Source organism: Ranitomeya imitator, chromosome 1, assembly GCF_032444005.1.
Source record: "Ranitomeya imitator isolate aRanImi1 chromosome 1, aRanImi1.pri, whole genome shotgun sequence".
NCBI classification, from domain to species: domain Eukaryota; kingdom Metazoa; phylum Chordata; class Amphibia; order Anura; family Dendrobatidae; genus Ranitomeya; species Ranitomeya imitator.
The window spans coordinates 253,837,197-253,856,575 of record NC_091282.1 but is presented as its reverse complement, the minus strand read 5'-3'; the positions used below and the strand labels follow the sequence as shown (position 1 = coordinate 253,856,575).

The following is a 19,379-nucleotide window of genomic DNA, read 5'->3' as shown; positions in this document are numbered from 1 at the left end:
AGAATGATCGCGTTCTTGCAGGTCAGGTGAAAGGGTTAATTGTAATTTCACCCGACCTGCAGGGGGAGTGGTACTTCAGCCCAGGGGGGGTGGCTTCGACCCCCCATGGCTACAATCACTGTGATTGCCTGTTGAAAGTGACTGTTTCACTTTCAATCAGAGCAATCGTAATATTTCATCAATGAAAATTGGTGAAATATTACAATCCAGCCATGGCCGATGCTGCAATATCATCGACCATGGCTGGAGACCACTATCTGCCACCGAACTCCTCCCTCCGTCCTACGTTCTGTTCTCTACTGTCCTCCACTCCCCTCCATCCTCCTGTCTGCTCCCCCCCCCATGCTCCGATCCCACGCTCCGTGCTTTGATTCCACCCCCCCCATAATTACCGAGCTTTGGTGTCCGACCGTCTTCTCCAGATTCATTCCAGTTACATTTTGATCACTGTGATAGGTTCTATCACAGTGATCAAAATGAAAAAAATAGTAAATAATCCCCCCCTTTATCACCCCCATAGGTAGGGACAATAATAAAATAAAGAAAATATATTTACTTTTATTTTTCCACTAGGGTTAGGGTTATAACTAGGGTTAGAACTAGTCTTAAGGTTGCGGTTAGGGTTAGAGTTAGGGTTAGAATTAGGCTATGTGCACATGGTGCGGATTCATAGCAGTTTTCCATCACGTTTACAGTACCATATAAACCTATGGAAAACCAAATCCGCTGTGCCCATGGTGTGGAAAATACTGCGCGGAAACGCTGCGTTGTATTTTCCGCAGCATGTCAATTCTTTGTGCGGATTCTGCAGTGTTTTACACCTGTTCCTCAATAGGAATCTGCAGGTGAAATCCGCACAAAACACACTGGAAATCCGCGGTAAATCCGCAGATAAAACGCAGTGCCTTTTGCCTGCGGATTTTTCAAAAATGGTGCGGAAAAATCCTCACACGAATCCGTAATGTGGGCACTTAGGGTTATTGTTGAAATTAGGGTTAGGGTTGGAAATAGGGTTAAGATTAGGGTTAGGGGTGTGTTGGGGTTAGGGTTAGGCTTGTGGCTAGGGTTGGGATTAGGGTTAGGGGTGTGTTGGGGTTAGGGTTGTGATTAGGGTTATGGCTAGAGTTGGGAATAGGGTTAGGGGTGTGTTGGGGTTAGTGTTGGAGTTAGAATTGAGGGGTTTCCACTGTTTAAGCACATCAGGGGTGTTGTGAATTCTGTTGCCGAACTCCCTCCTGTGGTCGTGAATGGTACTTCGGCGAGTTCTGTCTATGGTCTCCCTCTGGTGGTTGTGAGTGAAGCTGCTGCTTCTGAGGTTCCTTACACAGGTGACGTGGTTTATCCTTTGGTTGACTGCTCTATTTAACTCCTCTCAGATCGTTACTCCATGCCAGCTGTCAATGTTTTTGCATTGGTTCAGTTCGCTCCTGGATCTCTCTGGTGACCTGCCATCTCCTGCAGAAGCTAAGTTCCTGATAATCATTATTTGTTCATTGTTTTCTTGTCCAGCTGGTTTTCATGATTTTGTCTTGCTAGCTGGAAGCTCTGGGATGCAGAGTGGCCCCTCCGCACCGTGAGTCGGTGCGGAGGTCTTTTTTGCACACTCTGCGTGGTCTTTTGTAGGTTTTTGTGCTGATCGCAAAGTTACCTTTCCTATCCTCTGTCTATTTAGTAAGTCTGGCCTCCCTTTGCTGAAACCTGTTTCATTTCTGCGTTTGTGACTTTCATCTTTACTCACAGTCAATATATGTGGGGGGCTTCCTTTACCTTTGGGGAATTTCTCTGAGGCAAGGTAGGCTTTATTTTCTATTTCTAGGGCTAGATAGTTCTTAGGCTGTGACGAGGCGCCTAGGTCTGGTCAGGAGCGCTCCACGGCTATTTCTAGTGTGTGTGATAGGATTAGGGCTTGCGGTCAGCAGAGCTCCCACATCCCAGAGCTCGTCCTGTATGAGGTTTAACTATCAGGTCATTCCGGGTGCTCCCAACCACCAGGTCATAACACAGGGGTCTCCAAACGCGGCATGGCACCACCATTGATTCCAGCCAATCTTGCGTTCAAAAAGTCAAATGGTTCTCCCTCCCTTCCGAGCCGCAAAAATTATCTACCTAAATTTACCACTAACATGAAGCCCAATATATCACGAAAAAACAATCTCAGAACCGCTAGGCGTTCCTGAGTTATTACCTCATAAAGGGTCACTGGTCAGAATTGCAAAAAATGGCCAGGTCATTAAGTTCAAAATAGGCTGGGTCATGAAGGGGTTAAATGTTTCCTTTAAAAGGCTCCTTACTATGATGTAATCGTATGTGTTAGGGCGGGAAGCATTAAAACAAAAAGTAAATAAACCTACCGTAAGTGCCCTTATAATTACTTGCTGATCTCTGTTGGTCTGGGTCCTGACACCCCCATGGATTGATCAAAACCCATCCCTCTTCACAAAAAGCGCACAGTCCAGGTGACAAGAGTGCACAGCTCCTGCCTGACATGCACACAGGGCAGTGTATGAATTTAATGCAAAGCATAAGTTTCATAGTCATTTCTTTTTCTGGAATCCATAGTTCGCTCTGTGTGCACAATCAGATAGGTGCTGTGCACTCCTGTCTGCTGAGCTGTGCACTTCTCTGGAAAGAATTTGGCTAGGTGTCTTTAATCAATCTGTGGGGTCTCAGGATCTGGACCCTCACCAATCTTCTTGTAATTATAAGGGCACTCTAATATGAAACAATATAAATATAAAGGTTTATTTGATCTTAATGAGAGTGTCCATGACTTTTATGTTGATGTTTTTTCTTAGGATAGGTCATCAATATCTGTACAGTGGCGGTGCGACACTCGGCATCATTGCCGGTCGGCTGTTCCTGGTGCCGGTAACTAGATATGCTGAGTTGCAAAGCTGCACGTCACAGCTCCGTCACTGCACATCTTCCCTCTATTTGAATAAATATAGGGGCGGATGTGCAGTACCCGGCTACGGCCACTATGTAATTGACAGAACTGTTCTGTGCAGCTCTGTAGCACAGCACACTTGGTGGCTACCGGCACTGGGAACAGCTGTCTGGCGGGTGCTGCCAGCTGTGGCATTCACAACTATCAGATATTGTTGACTAGTGATGAGCGAACGTGCTCGTGTTGTAACTGAATGTTTTCGGCGTGGTCGAAAAATATGTTTGTGTCCCTGAGGATGCTTATCTGTTCGACAGCCGCAACACATGCAGGAATTGCCTCTTTGTTAGGCAATCCCTTCATGTGTTGTAGCTGTCGAGCAGCCACTAGACATGTTGGTGCCGTGACTTAAACACATTATTCGAGAATGCCGAAGTCACTCAGTTGGCACCCAAGCGTGCTCGGATAATGCCATATCCGAGCGCATTTGCTCATCACTATTGATGACCTATACCAGAGATAAGTCCTGGACAACCCATTTATGTGTTAAAGATTGCTGCAAATGGGACAACACTTTTTTTGGAGAAAAGAAAATTCAGACATTCATAATTTATGTATTGCAGTCAATTGGATCAGTTTATGGCGGATTAATGCAAGGTGTCGGTGCTGCAGAGAAAGTGCTTGAGTTCATAGAGCGTAAACCAAAAATGGTTAATGATGGAACCTTTGCTCCTGAGCATTTAGAAGGGAAAGTAGAGTTCAGAAATGTCACTTTTACATATCCTACCCGACCAGCAGCACAAGTCCTAAAGGTAAGTCAGACTGTGCTGTACAAGAACATATTCTGCTTTAGATTACAGAAATTCTGCTTTTATTGCAGATGTATCAGTACTGTCCCAATCCACTGCAAACAAGATTCCCAATCATTTTAATAGGAAAACACAACTATAGTGTACTTTTTTTCTTGAATCATGTCAATATTTGTCATGTTGTCCCAAATACATTCCACAATGGCAAATTTTGTAAGTGGAAAATAAAAAAGCCTAAATGGATATGCACACAACCTCTTTTTCAGTTCGCTCAAGAGCTTGTGAGAGAGTGCTGAAGGAATGATGCACCGTCAAAATGACTTGCTATTCATATGTTCTTTTGAACTTCTTTGCCAAAAGCAATAAAAAATATGCCAGACAAAGATGCTTCAGTATAGGACACGATGGCGTGTCCTAAAGCAACTTCCTGGCAAAACTAGGCTGGGATGTTGGTGTCTTTTTTTTAAGCAGTTGTTCACAATGGCAAGAAAATGTATATTTACAGTAGGTGTTTCTGAGGTACTAATAGCATATTTTATTTTTGTTATTCAAGTCCTTTGAGATAATTTAAAAAAAGACATTCATAGACATGCTAGATTAAAGGGAAAAAGACTAAAATCACTGAACTGCAGTACAATATTACCACCTTCAAAATATATTGTATATGTAGTGTATTATTTGGTAATGTAATATACAGTTTAAAGTAAAGTTTGGCTGCAAAGAAATTCTAAAACCCTGTCTCTGCAAAAATACAGTGAATACAGTCTCAAAATGGTCAAAATTTAAGTTTGAAGGCACCCTGAAAATGCACCTACCCCCAATTATTTTCTCTTATTACTCCTGCTACTCAACTGACTATTCCAGCTCTTGTTTTGTTAAATCCGCTGCACAGTTTCAATGACATGGGCCTTTTTATTTAGTGCTACTTTTTATGTTCTTTATCATGGGGGTGTTGCTCTTAGAGAAACCTAAAAAACACTCCTCCCGAGAATCCTGTGAGTAACGCACCCTTGGTAAAGACCATAAAAAGTAGCACTGAATAAAAGGCCTATATTTCTGGAACTGTATGGCAGATAAAAAACAAAACACAGGACTATCAGGTAGGCAGCGAGTATAAAATAAGAGTAAAAACTGTCCAATATGGAGTTGGTTCTATGTAGGATAGATCATCAATATCTGATCAATGTGGGCCCAACACCAGGCATTCTCACCGATCAGCTGTTTGTAGCACCCTCTGCAGTCGTATCACAGCCGAAACAGCATGGCTCTGTAGTAACCATTTTTGGGTACTGCAGCTCAGCTATTCTTTTCAATAGTAGCTGATCTGCAGTTCCTGAGAATTCAGGCCATCAGCATCCCATCAGATAAGCATAGTTTTGACAAAGCACGAAGAGAAAAAGACAAGACCAAAAATGGTATGCACACCCAGAGAGTACAAAAGTCAAAATATATAAACTTTAATGACACCTCAAAAAAACAATAAACACAAAATAAAACCATTTAAAATCGGCCTAAATATAGGACCAATGGGCCCCACCCCTATACAATGGTACAAAATATAACATAGTGAAACATGGTAATGCAAAAGACAATGGCATAAATAATGTACCAGACTATGTAAATAACAACATGTAGTGTCCCTTGTACATAATATATAGTACAGCAAAAAACTGACAAATGGATGACTAGAGATCTAATTGACCCGATGGCACAGCTGAAAACAAGGTAATGGTACACAATATACTTCAAATATGGTTAAATCCAATAAATTATGATAAAGTGCACACATAAATGGTACCATAACAATGTTAGTCATGGGGCACCCATGATGATACACAGACTAGCTATGAATGTGCCCCTTATCCTGAGTGAGAAAAAATAGTAATGAGATGAAAATGGATATGAGACACCCCCAGATTAGATGAATAGCTAGGAGTGAAGCACAGACCAGATATAAACGTAGGGCAATAAGCCCATGAAGTCAGTCAGGAAAACAACCGATACTACCAAAAAAGGTAAAAAAGACAGCATCAGTGCTGGAGGCTCTGGTCAGTGACGCATAGTCAGTAGGACACAGGACCAAGTAAGGGGTGAGGCGGAAGCCCCACGCGTATTGCTGCTGGATGCAGCTTCGTCAGGGGAAGTAAGGTCGTCAGGCGCTCTGCTCCCCTTTGTGTAGTCGTTGCGCATGTGCATGGGCACCATGACAACGACATACACTTCCGGCTATAGCCACTTCCTGTCATCCTCCATGCGGCGGCTGCGACTGGCACTCCAACCCGGCTCTGCACACCGGTTCGTATTTACTCCATAATTACCTATGTGTATGTATATATACCTCTTAAATGACTGACGACCTTACTTCCCCTGACGAAGCTGCGTCCAGCAGCGATACGCGTGGGGCTTCCGCCTCACCCCTTACTTGGTCCTGTGTCCTACTGACTATGCGTCACTGACCTGAGCCTCCAGCACTGATGCTGTCTTTTTTACCTTTTTTGGTAGTATCGGTTGTTTTCCTGACTGACTTCATGGGCTTATTGCCCTACGTTTATATCTGGTCTGTGCTTCACTCCTAGCTATTCATCTAATCTGGGGGTGTCTCATATCCATTTTCATCTCATTACTATTTTTTCTCACTCAGGATAAGGGGCACATTCATAGCTAGTCTGTGTATCATCATGGGTGCCCCATGACTAACATTGTTATGGTACCATTTATGTGTGCACTTTATCGTAATTTATTGGATTTAACCATATTTGAAGTATATTGTGTACCATTACCTTGTTTTCAGCTGTGCCATCGGGTCAATTAGATCTCTAGTCATCCATTTGTCAGTTTTTTGCTGTACTATATATTATGTACAAGGGACGCTACATGTTGTTATTTACATAGTCTGGTACATTATTTATGCCATTGTCTTTTGCATTACCATGTTTCACTATTTTATATTTTGTACCATTGTATAGGGGTGGGGCCCATTGGTCCTATATTTAGGCCGATTTTAAATGGTTTTATTTTGTGTTTGTTGTTTTTTTGAGGTGTCATTAAAGTTTATATATTTTGACTTTTGTACTCTGTGGGTGTGCATACCATTTTTTGGTCTTGCCTTTTTCTCTTCGTGCTTTGTTCATACTATTTTACAGACCAGGTTTTGCACCCTATCTCTATTTATGCAGGGGTGCACCCCTTACACCCATATTTATAAACGTAGTTTTGGTCTGTTTGCTGTCTGTGTGGAGACTAGATAGCACATGGACCTAATGTCAGCCTGTGTGCTTGATCAAACTAGCTGTTTTTCAAGTGGACGTCTAATTGGTCTGAAAAACATTGCAGCGTACTCTAGGCTGGTCTGAATTACAGACAAGAATAGAGCATGTGTATAACAGGCAGCTCCTGTACCCGTCCTTTCCGCCGATGAGCACACGGAGCTGCATACAGAGAAAGTCAAATCAGAATTTATGAACGTGGCTGATCCGATAAATTTACCAACCCTGACACCTCCAATAATTCCTCTAAATATACATGTGTATAGATGAGTTGCAGCTTTACACCTCACATACTGTTTATCTCCTGAAAAAAATCTTAAGGTAAAAATTCTGCCAGACCCTTTCTTCTCCAGGCAACAATTTGGAGACCTTCTTACACTTTGCATTTTTTAGTGATCCCAATGACATTGTGAGGAAACGATGACAAAAATGTAATGTCCATGGCTATCTCCAGTGTGGCATTGCAGATATAAACATGGTGAAAGCGGTACACATTAAGTCTAGGGCAACATGGTGACTTTGACCATGACACTTGTTGTGTGACTAAAGCTTGCTAGTTGTTGCTGCTGTATCGTAGCTCAATACAAGTGGATGGAATCTGTAGTGCTATTGCTGGCGAACCTGCATTATGTCCTCTTCTCCCTCTATGCTCCTGGTCTCTGTGTGTGTCTAGTGCATGCGCTCCCCTATTCTTAAAGTAGCAGCTCGCGCATATAGTAAATTCCCTCAGCTTCTAGCTGAAAGGCATTTAGTTGCTGGGAGTCATCCTATATAAAAGACTCCCTCTCCTTTAGGGAATCGCCAAGAAATGAGCAAAATCAGTAGTGAGGAAGGTGTACTACTAGTGAATTGTGAGGTCCCCATGCGGCCAATGTCCTGAACCTGTAACCCTGGTACAGTGTGGCCAGATCTGTATCCGAAGTCCCCTGGTCTTGGTGTGGCCAGTCTGGTAACCGTAGTCCCTTGGTCCCGATGTGGCCAGTCCTGTATCCTAAGTCCACTGGTCCTGGAGTGGCCAGTCCTGTATTCAAAATCTCCTGGTCCTGGAGAGGCCAGTCCTGAACCTCGTCCCCTGGTCCCAGCGTGGCCAGTGCCTGAACATTGTCTCCTGGTCTGTGAGCTGCCAGTCCCTGATCAAGTATCCTAGACCGGCGTTTCTGTACTGAGCCTGAATCCATGTCAGTAACCGTTCTGTAGAGGCGCCAGAACTTGCCAGAATGGAGACCTAGCCCTAATCAGTGTCAGCGTACTTGACTCCGGGGGTCAGCAGCTGCAATACTGGGTTCTGCCCAGGAGTGGTACCTGGAGGCTACCTGCAGCCCAGTCTGTATCCACCATCAAGATCTCCAGTGAACACCAGACAGCCCCTTAGCTACGCCCAATCCTGTGTAGGCCCGGCCCTGTGGGTCCACAAATCCACATGCACCACTGTTTGGAGTGACAGAATCACACTGCGACACTGGGGGGACTGCGTCCGTGACAAGCAAGTCATAAAAAAAATCAGGTGGCCAGACTGTTTGCGACATGTTTGTCGTGGTCACAGTACCTTAGGTTGGAATTTGACCCCATTTACTTGATGTTTCGGCAGCATATTACATACTTTAGCCATGCGCCAGGTATAGCAGCCAAAGTCACTGTGTTGCCCTAGCCTAACTAAGAAGCAATTACGGTAGTTGTAATTGTAAAATTAAGACTTTTTAAATATTATCATTATTACTCTTTGGACATATGACAGACCTGCATGATAATGAGCTGCTGAATCTTCTTGCTCATCATCTATGGTAGATTTCCCTGGGAAGCCTAGCGGCCCTCATCCAATTAATTTCCCATAATATGCAGTTGGTGTAAGTCTGCAGCAAGACAGGCATTTCTTTCATTGCAAGAACCATCGAAATATCTCTCTGTGACAAAGAGCACAAAGCCGAGGTTCAGTGGTTTTCAGTCGCAGAAAGAGTGCATTGGTACAACACACAGTACTTGTGTTTCAGTTCTGGAGACAGTTGATAAAAGAAACCTGTTGTTTTTTTTGCAGGGCATATAAAACTACTGTATTCAGAAGGATTATATTTTACAGCCTGCTCTTTTACCACAGCTGACTCTTGTTCTAAGGAACTATTGTGCCTGCACAGTGTAATATTGATAATCGACCTGCTTAGGAACAACCTGTACAAATGACTGTATGGAGATTTAAGCTTTGTTCACTTTTGTGATTTTTGTTTAAATTCTGGTTTTACTCTATTGATGAGAGAGCAAAATGGATAAAAATCAACTGCAGTAAAGAAAAAAAAAATGATCATGCTCGTCATATCCATCATTGATCCTGCAAAATGAAATAAAAAAATAGTGTATAGAGTGTTAGTTATAGAAGGTGGTTCTTTCATTTGATTGTCTACTCAATACATTACATATATGTTCATTTTGACTGCATATAGAATCTGTCCTTCACACTATATCCTGGAAAAGTCACTGCACTGGTGGGTCCATCTGGTAGCGGGAAAAGCTCATGTGTGAACATTCTGGAAAACTTTTACTCTGTGGATGAAGGAGAAGTCTTTCTTGATGAGCAGGCAATAAAAATGTATGACCACAAATATCTGCATGCAAAGGTAAGTAAACATCTATATGATGATGATGATGATCTGTCTCTTGTAGTCTATATAGTTATTTTACATAGACTCAAAAAACATTAATATACACAGCATACATTACTACTAGGTTGTACCAAGAGTACAAATGATCACTTATTTGGATTGGTGATTCATATAGATGGTATGTGATCGCTGGGGGTCTGCATGGTGGGACTTCCATTAATCATGAAAAAGTGGATCTGATTCCCCCATTTGAGTGAAGCGACAGCTGAGCATGCAATCTATTAAAAGTCTATAAAGGTACCTTCACACTGAGCGACTTTAGAACGATAACGATAGCGATCCATGATGTTGCAGCGTCCTGGATAGCGATATCGTTGTGTTTGACACGCAGCAGCGATCAGGATCCTGCTGTGAGATCGCTGGTCGGAGCTAGAAGGCCAGAACTTTATTTCGTCACTGGATCACCCGCTGACATCGCTGAATCGGCGTGTGTGACGCCGATTCAGCGATGTCTTCACTTGTAACCAGGGTAAACATCGGGTTACTAAGCACAGGGCCGCATTTAGTAACCCAATATTTACCCTGGTTACCTAAAAAAACAAACACTACATACTTACATTCCAGTGTCTGTCGTGTCCCCCGCCTTCAGCTTCCCGCACTGACTGTGAGCGCCGGCCGTAAAGCACAGCGGTGACGTCACCGCTGTGCTCTGCTTTACGGCAGGCCAGAGCTCACAGTCAGTGCGGGAAGCTGACTGCGAGGGACGCGACAGACACCGGAATGTAAGTATGTAGTGTTTTTTTTTTTTAGGTAACCAGGGTAAATATCGGGTTACTAAGCGCGGCCCTGCGCTTAGTAACCCAATGTTTACCCTGGTTACCCGGGGACCTCGGCATCGTTGGTCGCTGGAGAGCTGTCTGTGTGACAGCTCTCCAGAGACCACACAGCGACGCTGCAGCGATCGGCATCGTTGTCTATATCGCTGCAGCGTCGCTTAATGTGACGGTACCTTAAGACTGAAAGAGAGCCAGGTACATCCCTCTTTGAAGAATATTAGGCATTTTTCCTTTTACAGTTTCATAACCAGTTTTGCACCTTACAATAACACAGTACGTATCACATGAATCACTTGTCCCGCTCCATGATGAGTTTGCTGCGACTTTCCACCTCTCACAATCACGATAGAAGCTCTAATGATCCAAGGCACAAGCCAGGCAGAGATGATATAAAGTGGAGTGGTTTTTTTACCTCTATATCCAGCACGTTGGTTCATCCTTGCTTTTGTTATTGTCTTTTTATGGTTCTCTGTGCTGCTGTTTGTGCCTTTTTGTTTATTTTAACTGTTGATTTTTAGTAAAAATTTTAAGATCAAACATAGCAATTATGTACCAATTGTAACATAACGCTCTAGGGGCATTGTACGGCGGCATGGCAGTGACAAACAGAAAGCGTCCATATAAAGAAAAACGTGGGGCTTTTTTGTCAGCCAAAGTGTAGCTTAACAATAAAGCAATTGAAAAACAACAACAAACACTTTCTCGGGTAGGTGCTGACTATACGTCATAACTCTGACTCACACTCCCAGAGATGGTTTTGGCTTTCCACAAGCTCAGCATTTAGCCCATTTAATCGCCGTGTATATGCTTCTCAGCCTCCTCTGTGTCTGTAATGAGACGACTTCTCTCAGCTGAGCTGGCTAAGCCTCCAGCACCATTCATACTATAATGGGAGTGATGAGTCCCACCACAAAGGCTATGTGCACATGTTGCGGATTAGCCTTAGGAATTTCTGGTGCAGATTCTGCCTCTCCTGGCAGAAAACGCACCAGCGGATTTGTCGTGTTTTTTGTGCGGTTCGAAGCGTTTTTTTCTGCGTTTTTTTTTTTTTTGCAGATTTGCTGTGTTTTTTACCCCTGCGGTTTTCTATAATGGAATGGGTACAAAAACGCTGCAGATTCGCAAAGAAGAAGTAACATGATACTTCTTTTAAACCGCAGCGTTTCCGCAGCGGATTTTCGGCAAAGTGTGCACAGCATTTTTTTTCTCATTGATTTACATTGTACTGTAAATCAATTGCGGATCTGCAGCGTTTCTGCACTGCAAAAAACGCTGCGGATCCGCAGAGAATCCGCAACATGTGCACATACCCTTTAATCCGCCTACATAAAACAACAGTACTGGCTTTTGAATAAAAATATGGAAAGAAGAACAATAAGGGCTAATGCTGGAAGTGAGGAAATATGGTGGGATAGGATTGGGGGCAGGGAAGCCCAAAGGGGAGTCAAGTTCTGTTTGTTGGATGAATTGTATTAGGGAATCGGGGTTAGTAAACGCCTTTTTTTTTGTTTGTTTCATACATGACAAATAAAAATCTTTCCTTTGGAAAATTCAATTCCAGTGACTGGCTTGATGCAGTATTATGTTACCACACTTCACTAAGCAGAAATTAATGATAAATATGGTCGCATCCCGTAACCTGATTTTGGGGGGGGGAATAACCCTAATGTGTATGGCCAGTAGAGATGGGCGGATCGGTGGCAGTTCTAGTTCCATTAAAAATGTAAAATTCTTATTTTTTTTTGTGAATAACGTAAAATATATAATGCCAGCATCCACAATTGAAAAAGTAAAAAAAATATATATGTTTATTTCATCACTCTAAATTTTCAAAAACATAAAAAACATTTTTCCTATGCATTTCAAGCCCATACAGTGCCTGTAAGAATAGTTATGATTAAGGGCCCTGTGTGGGCATGAAACGTGTAGGCCAAATGTTTCCATTATTTTATTTTTTTTTTGTGAAATTTTAGAGTGATGAAATAAATGTTTTTTTTAAACTTTTTTCCTTTGCAGATGCTGGCATTATATATTTTACCTTATTCACATCCTGGGAACTGAGCCACACTCTGCGCTCCGCATCCAAAAAGTTACTATTGTTACCTTGAAGTATGGAGCTGATGATTTTTTTTTCTATATTGTAAATTTTAAGCGTTTGCTTATATATTGCCCTTCATACATTTACCATGTGTCCTGTGCAGTGGGTAGTTCTTGTTACTTACTTGTATGGAGTTCTTAGTAATATTAATGCGTATATTTCTGCTAATGTATGTATTTTTTATACTAGGTGTCAATGGTCAGCCAAGAACCTGTGCTCTTTGCCCGTTCCATTAACAGTAACATTTCCTATGGTCTAAGTTCTGTCCCCCTGGAAGTAGTTATAAGTGCTGCCAAAAGAGCCAATGCACATAATTTTATCACGGAGCTTCCAAATGGGTATGACACAGGTATATTAACATTATGTGTTTTTATCTCCAAGAATAAATATAATAGTTGATGTATTAAAGGGAACCTGTCATCACGATTTAGTATGTTAAAATAAGGGTATGACCATAATGGCGCTTTTATACTCATTTAATAGATAACTGTAGGGGAGAAATCTGCATCCTGGTTCTTGTTTAATTCATGTTAGAACTTTTGAACCAATAACAAAGACTCAAACCCAAAATAAGGATGGAGTAAAGACGAGATCCATGATAAAAGGTTATTTTTATTGAATCACCGAGGATTACAAACCAAAAAATAAAATAAGTAAAAAAATGTCATATAGGGGATGCTACTGGGTGAGACAGATGAGGTATGGATATAATGGACAAGATGGTATAAATTAAATAATTCAGCGGTCCTTGTGACTAAAAATGATCCAAAATATCCTTATAATAAACCTGCCATTATCAATAGTTGAAAGTTAGAGCTTCACAAGGAATAGGCACAAAGAGGATATATGTAGTTTTATAACTCGTATAGAAAAAGGCCTGTTAAAGGGAATCTGTCACCTCATTTTTCGCATATAATCTGCGGCCACCGCCATGATGTACCCTGAAAGATAAGAAAAACAAGTTAGATTATACTCACCCAGGGGCGGTCCGGGTCCGATGGGCGTCACAGGTCCGGGTCTGGCGCCTTCCATCTTCATGCGATGACGTCCTCTTCCTGTCGCGGCTCCTGCGCAGGTGTTATTCTCTGCACTGTTGAGGGCAGATCGAAGTACTACAGTGCGTAGGCGCCGGGCAAGCTCAGAGAGGCCCAGTGCCTGTGCACTGCAGTACTTTACTCCGCCCTCAACAGGGCAAATCATTACACCTGCGTAGGAGCCACGACATGAAGCAAGGCGGATGACGACATCGTATGAATATGGGAGGTGCCGGACCCGGACCTGTGATGCCCATCGGACCCGGACCGCCCCTGGGTGAGTATAATCTAACTTGTTTTTCTTCTCTTTCAGGGTACATCGGGAGCTGATCTACAGAATGCTGTAGATAAGCCCCTAATGGCAGTGGCCGCAGCTTATATGCGAAAAATGAGGTGACAGATTCCCTTTAATAATAAGAAAGGAAGTCCTCAGAGTACATTTTCAGTCACAGGACTGCTGAATTATTTTATTTATACCATCATGTCCATTATCCATACCTTACCTGTCTCACCCAGTAGCGTTTTGCTTATTTTATTTTTTGGATTTTAATCCTTTGTGAAATAACCTTTTATCATGAATCTCTTCTTTATCGAATCCTTATTTTGGATTTGCATCTTTGTTACTGGGTTCAAGAATTTGGAAGTGCCATTTAAAATATTAACGGCTATTCATATTTATGTTAGGCGTTTTGGTGCAATATCCTCTCGTGCATCGAGGGGACTGTGGGTAGGGTTTTCGACTCTGCCGCGGCCCCTCTGCATTTGTACAAGCCTCCTTTTTTAAAGTTCACGCTAATGCTGCCCATTTCATTGGCGGTTCTTGTGCACGTTCATATCCCTTCATATCCCTTGGTCTTCAGAAAAATTGCGATGCATGCACAGATTGAGATCTCGACTCGTCATTGAGCCGAGGTCTGAATGAATGAATGTGCGCAAGCACCGCCAGCGGCAAGGCCATCACTAGCGCGAACTTTAAAAGAGGAGGCTTGTACAAACGCAGTGGGACCGCAGCTGAGCCGAAAACCCTACCCACAGTCCTGCCCCGATGCAAGAAGAGGATATTGCACCAAAGCTTCCAACGTGAATTAAACAAGAACCAGCATGCAGATTTCTTCTCTACAGGTATCTATTAGCTGCTCTTTAAAGGCTGTACATTCATCCATGGCTACTTGGTGCTGCACTTCATAAAGGGAGTTTTACTAAGACATGCCATCTTTTCCTGATCAATGGGTGTGAAAGTGAAAAGTTTTGCCTGAACAGCTTCTCCTTCCTTGGTAATTGGAGCTGTGTTGCAAGTCCTTGCACAGTAGGTAGATAGGAGCATCACTGTGCAGAGACAAAGTTGAAGGAACCTACCTCATTCCTCACATTCTTAGGATTGCCAGGGGTCTTATTAGTTTTAATATCATATAGAATAGCATATATAATGGATACGTAAATATCTATTTCAGAAATGTATACTTAAAGTAAATCATACCATTCTTGCTTTTATGTGTATCAGAAACGGGAGAAAAGGGAGCACAGCTCTCAGGGGGTCAGAAGCAGAGAGTTGCTATTGCTAGGTCCTTAATCCGAAACCCTAGAGTTCTCATTTTGGATGAAGCTACCAGTGCATTGGATGCAGAGAGCGAACATGCGGTAAGTCCATTGCATCTCCCTGCCGCTTTGAAGAGTATTACTAGATCAGTATTCTTTTTACCTGCAAAATATAATAAATACATTAATGATACCAGAAGTTTCAATTCCACAAAATGTAATACTTTGTACTTTTTTCTTATACTTTTTTTATCAGGAGTACAAAAATTTACATTATAATTATTCAAGAAAAAGTACAATATTCTAAGGTGTGGCTTAGGTCCTTTTTAAAGGAAATCTGTCACCAGTTTCTTATTATGTAATCTAAAAGCAGCATAACGTAGGGATAGAGACCATGTTTCCATTGATGTGTTTCTTACTGGTCTACTTTATGCAGTTTTTATAAAATCTCTGTTTTCTCTGTTGCAAATCTAGCAATTGTATGTCTGCTGATCCCTGTATAACCACCTACACCACTGATTGACAGCTTTTTATGTGCACTGTACAATGGCAGAAAACTGCCCTTCAGTGGTGAGGGCTGAGTTACATGGAGTAGTAAGACTACCTGGCACGAGACAACTGGCCTTCTATTTATAATCTCCTGCCGATAACTTTGATTTTATAGACACCGCAGCAAGCATCTCAGTAAGTGACACATCACTGGAATCCGGATCTCCCTCTACGCCTTGATGCTCTCAGATTGCATGGCAAAAAGTTGCTGACAGATTCTGTTAAAAAGGAACGCTCTCTGACAAAAATAACCTCAAGTACCATACATTATAGCAAGGCTCCATGATTGCATTTGTCATGGTTTTCAGAGTAGTTTCCTTTTGGCTCTTGATCGACCCCTTCAGATTTAACAGAAGTTCACACCTGCGTTTTGCCATTCTGTTTGTATGCTCTATTATAGGAACAGATGAACAAAATTCATACACATATAATTATGGAGTCTATTTGGGTTCCGTTATCTATTAGTTTTTATAACAGATGGAAAAAGTTCTGTGACAGATCCGTTGCATTTCTTTCTAAAACTGAACAGGAAAAGGAATGTCAAAATACCCATGTGAACCCAGCCTTACCTATTTTTTTTTTTCTATTTTAACACACGAGGACTTCCCTTTCCCATAATACATTTTTCACATTTATACATATATTCCAGCTTTCAACGGGTCACTGTATGCAAAAGGTATCACTTTCTAGTGTTTGTGTTTTCAGTGTATTAAGCATATTAATAAATTCTTGAAGGATATATTACACCTGCTATACATGTTTTTAAGATGTTACATTTAATATAAATTGTATTGGGGTGCTTTCTTTCCCATGCGCCTCTCGGCACTGCTAATGATCTACAATAAACACGACAGACTGGTGTTTTAGAAAATTCTTACATATGTGCAACACATAAGTAACTGTTAATGATTCATCCTCCGCAGATCCAGCAAGCGATGAATAGCGATCTGCAGGGCCGCACTGTGCTCATTATAGCACACAGGCTGAGCACTGTGGAGAAGGCACACAACATCATTGTCTTAGACAGGGGCAGAGTGGTGCAACAAGGAACGCATAAAGAGCTGATGGAAGAAGGCGGACTCTACTCCCAGCTTGTTCAGCGGCAAGTTTCTGGCCTTGGGGCAGAAGACAAAGATCAGACCAGGTCACTACAGGTTCCCACAAAGGAGTCACGACTAAGTGGACCTGCAAATGAACGTTAAAATGTACTGATATCAGAAAAATATGTTTGGAAATACCTCTATAAGGAGATTAGATAGCTGCTCTCTGGAATGTACTTCCCCAGATGATCAGACTGATACCTAGCCCCGACCTATTCAAGCGCGCTTTAAAAACCCATCTCTTCAAACAAACCTACCACATCAACTACTCAGTAAACTAACTTTGTCCTGTTCCCTCCTTCCAAATATTATCTGCATGTGAATCTGCACCCTACTATTCATCTGTCTCCACACCCTCCATGCACACGACAACTGCACTTGATACTTGACTATTGCACTTAAACACACGGGCTGATGACCGGATCATGCAGCTTTGTATGAAAATCCCTATTTATTATAATTGCCAGACCTGAAATAACAAGCACCTTTTACCTATTGTGTCCCCCCATTTCCTTGTAGATTGTAAGCTTGCGAGCAGGGAACTCACCCCTAATGTCACTGTTTAAATTGTCTTAACTTGTACTGAATTTATTGTCTGTACATGTCCCCGCTTAATTGTAAAGTGCTGCGGAATATGTTGGCGCTATATAAATAAAAATGATTATAATTATCATAGATATAAATAGATGGAATGAGATAGACAGATAGATAGATGATAGATAATAGATAGATATAAATATAGATAGAAAATAGATGGATAGAAGGAATGAGATAGATAGACAGATGACAGATAGATCTATACATAGATCAATGGATATTATCTATCTATAGATCTATCTATCATTCCTTCTATCTATTATATCTATCATCTATCTCATTCCTTCTATAGATAGATAGATAGATACTTGTGCACAAATCTAAGCCTTTAACAATTGATTTCAATTTTGAAAAAACACAAAAACAAAATAGATTTTTTACTGCCTAATATTTTGTGGCTTTGATCATTCATGGTTTTAAAATTTCCTATTGATTTTATAGTGATGGACTGCTCTTGCATGACTACTGAAGAGAATAAGAAATAATTTATAACACTCAGACCCATGTTTGGAGCTGCTTATATTATTATGATAACACTAGTTACTTATATAGGAAGCCACTGTCGCAATGGAATAATACTAAATTAGCCATAAAACCAAATTTTAATTACGAATTCTCCAGCTTGTGAAAATGTAAAATCGTTGTGCTTTTTCTCCAAATATAGATTCTATAGGTTAGTTTAACTACTGTACTTCTATAAGGGCAGTTGTACGCAGGCGGGGAGGGAGCTCCTATTCTTCAAACAATTCTTGCCAGAAAACTAAAAAAAAAGCTAATTTTTGTGCAATGTTTAGTGTTGCAAAAATTGTGTGACTTTTGATGTGTTTACGTCCGCTCCAGTATCTCTTTGTGCAGAGCCTAGTGAGAGGGATGCCACAAAAGTGTCATAAATGACGAGAGTATATATTTGAATCTGGTGAACTTGAAGAAGACACCTATTAATGAATTTGGGAAAAAGGACTTCAGTGGACCCAAGACCAACACTGGCGCTTAAAATGTCAGCGTTGATGAATGCCTCCTACAGTATATTGGTTTTATTTTTACTTTCAATGGCACTACAGTTCTCAATGCTACAGGAAAATCAAAAATATGTCCTCATGTTTCTCATCTTTATGTTAACGAATCTGCACGGAAGTTGCCTTATGTTGCATTTTTTAAATCCATTTCTGTTCTTAGCATTCATCTCAATAAAGAGACCTTCAATCTGCAGGTTAAACCTCTCACCTGGCATGATGACATTTTTTTGTTTTTTAAATACAATAAAAAAATGCTATGAATAAATGCAGAAACGCTGCCGATTTTGCCTTAGAAATCCGCACAAAAATACACAACGTCTGAACTGTGGCCTAAAGGAAAACATAATTAGTTGATCCCATGTTCCCTCAACAGGTGATGGTTAGGGACAGCTGCCTTCATACATATGTGTGAATAATGTGGCAAGAATGTGGTAATTTTTACGACCAGCTAAAAGTAAATGTTAGCTAAAGACATATCAGACAGTGTTATTAATGTGGTTGTCACATATTGCAGGGGTTTTGAATGTCACACGTTCACAGTCAGTATATACATATTGGTTTGATTTTACAGAGCTGTAGCACAGGCACATTTTAGCGTCTGCAGCACAAATCCTGCAGCTCCAGTATACCAAACACGGATTACTATATGGTTCTATGGTAATTCAAATATGATTCAGTTAAATTGAGGGAGCATGGATTATTATGTATAAAATAGGATCCGGCTCAAACGGAGTAAAATTATAATGAAATAATGAATTTTGTCCATATTATTATATCTATGTGAAAGCAATCTAACACTGCCTTATAAGTGAGTTGGCTATCTTGACTTCTATAGTAGAAGCCATATTCATGGCCTACTGTTTTCATGGGAATCATTTGAATGGTGTGGATCCAACCTTTTGGACCTATATCAGACAGCAGAATAAATCTGAATGTCTAGTTCATTTTATTTTCTACACAGAGAAAGCAGCTAGTTCTGCATGTGACCTAGTTAATTATGGCTATGTATATAAAGAAATGACCCCTGCATTGTGCCGATTGCCAGGAGTTCCTAAGGTAAGAC

At 41.3% G+C, this 19,379-nt stretch overlaps 1 protein-coding gene across 2 annotated transcripts in view; it reads left to right on the top strand.

The window, feature by feature from the left end:
- The window catches only part of ABCB9 (ATP binding cassette subfamily B member 9), a 160,128-nt gene extending 141,605 nt beyond the window's left edge, over nt 1-18,523 (top strand). For both annotated transcript variants that reach the window (XM_069755717.1, XM_069755713.1), the window contains 5 exons: nt 3,508-3,696; nt 9,392-9,565; nt 12,674-12,833; nt 15,020-15,156; nt 16,527-18,523. In XM_069755717.1, coding sequence (XP_069611818.1) covers nt 3,508-3,696; nt 9,392-9,565; nt 12,674-12,833; nt 15,020-15,156; nt 16,527-16,805 — 939 coding nt within the window. In that variant the 3' untranslated portion in view covers nt 16,806-18,523. The remainder of the gene's footprint in view (nt 1-3,507; nt 3,697-9,391; nt 9,566-12,673; nt 12,834-15,019; nt 15,157-16,526) is intronic.
- The last annotated feature ends 856 nt before the right edge of the window (nt 18,524-19,379 follow it).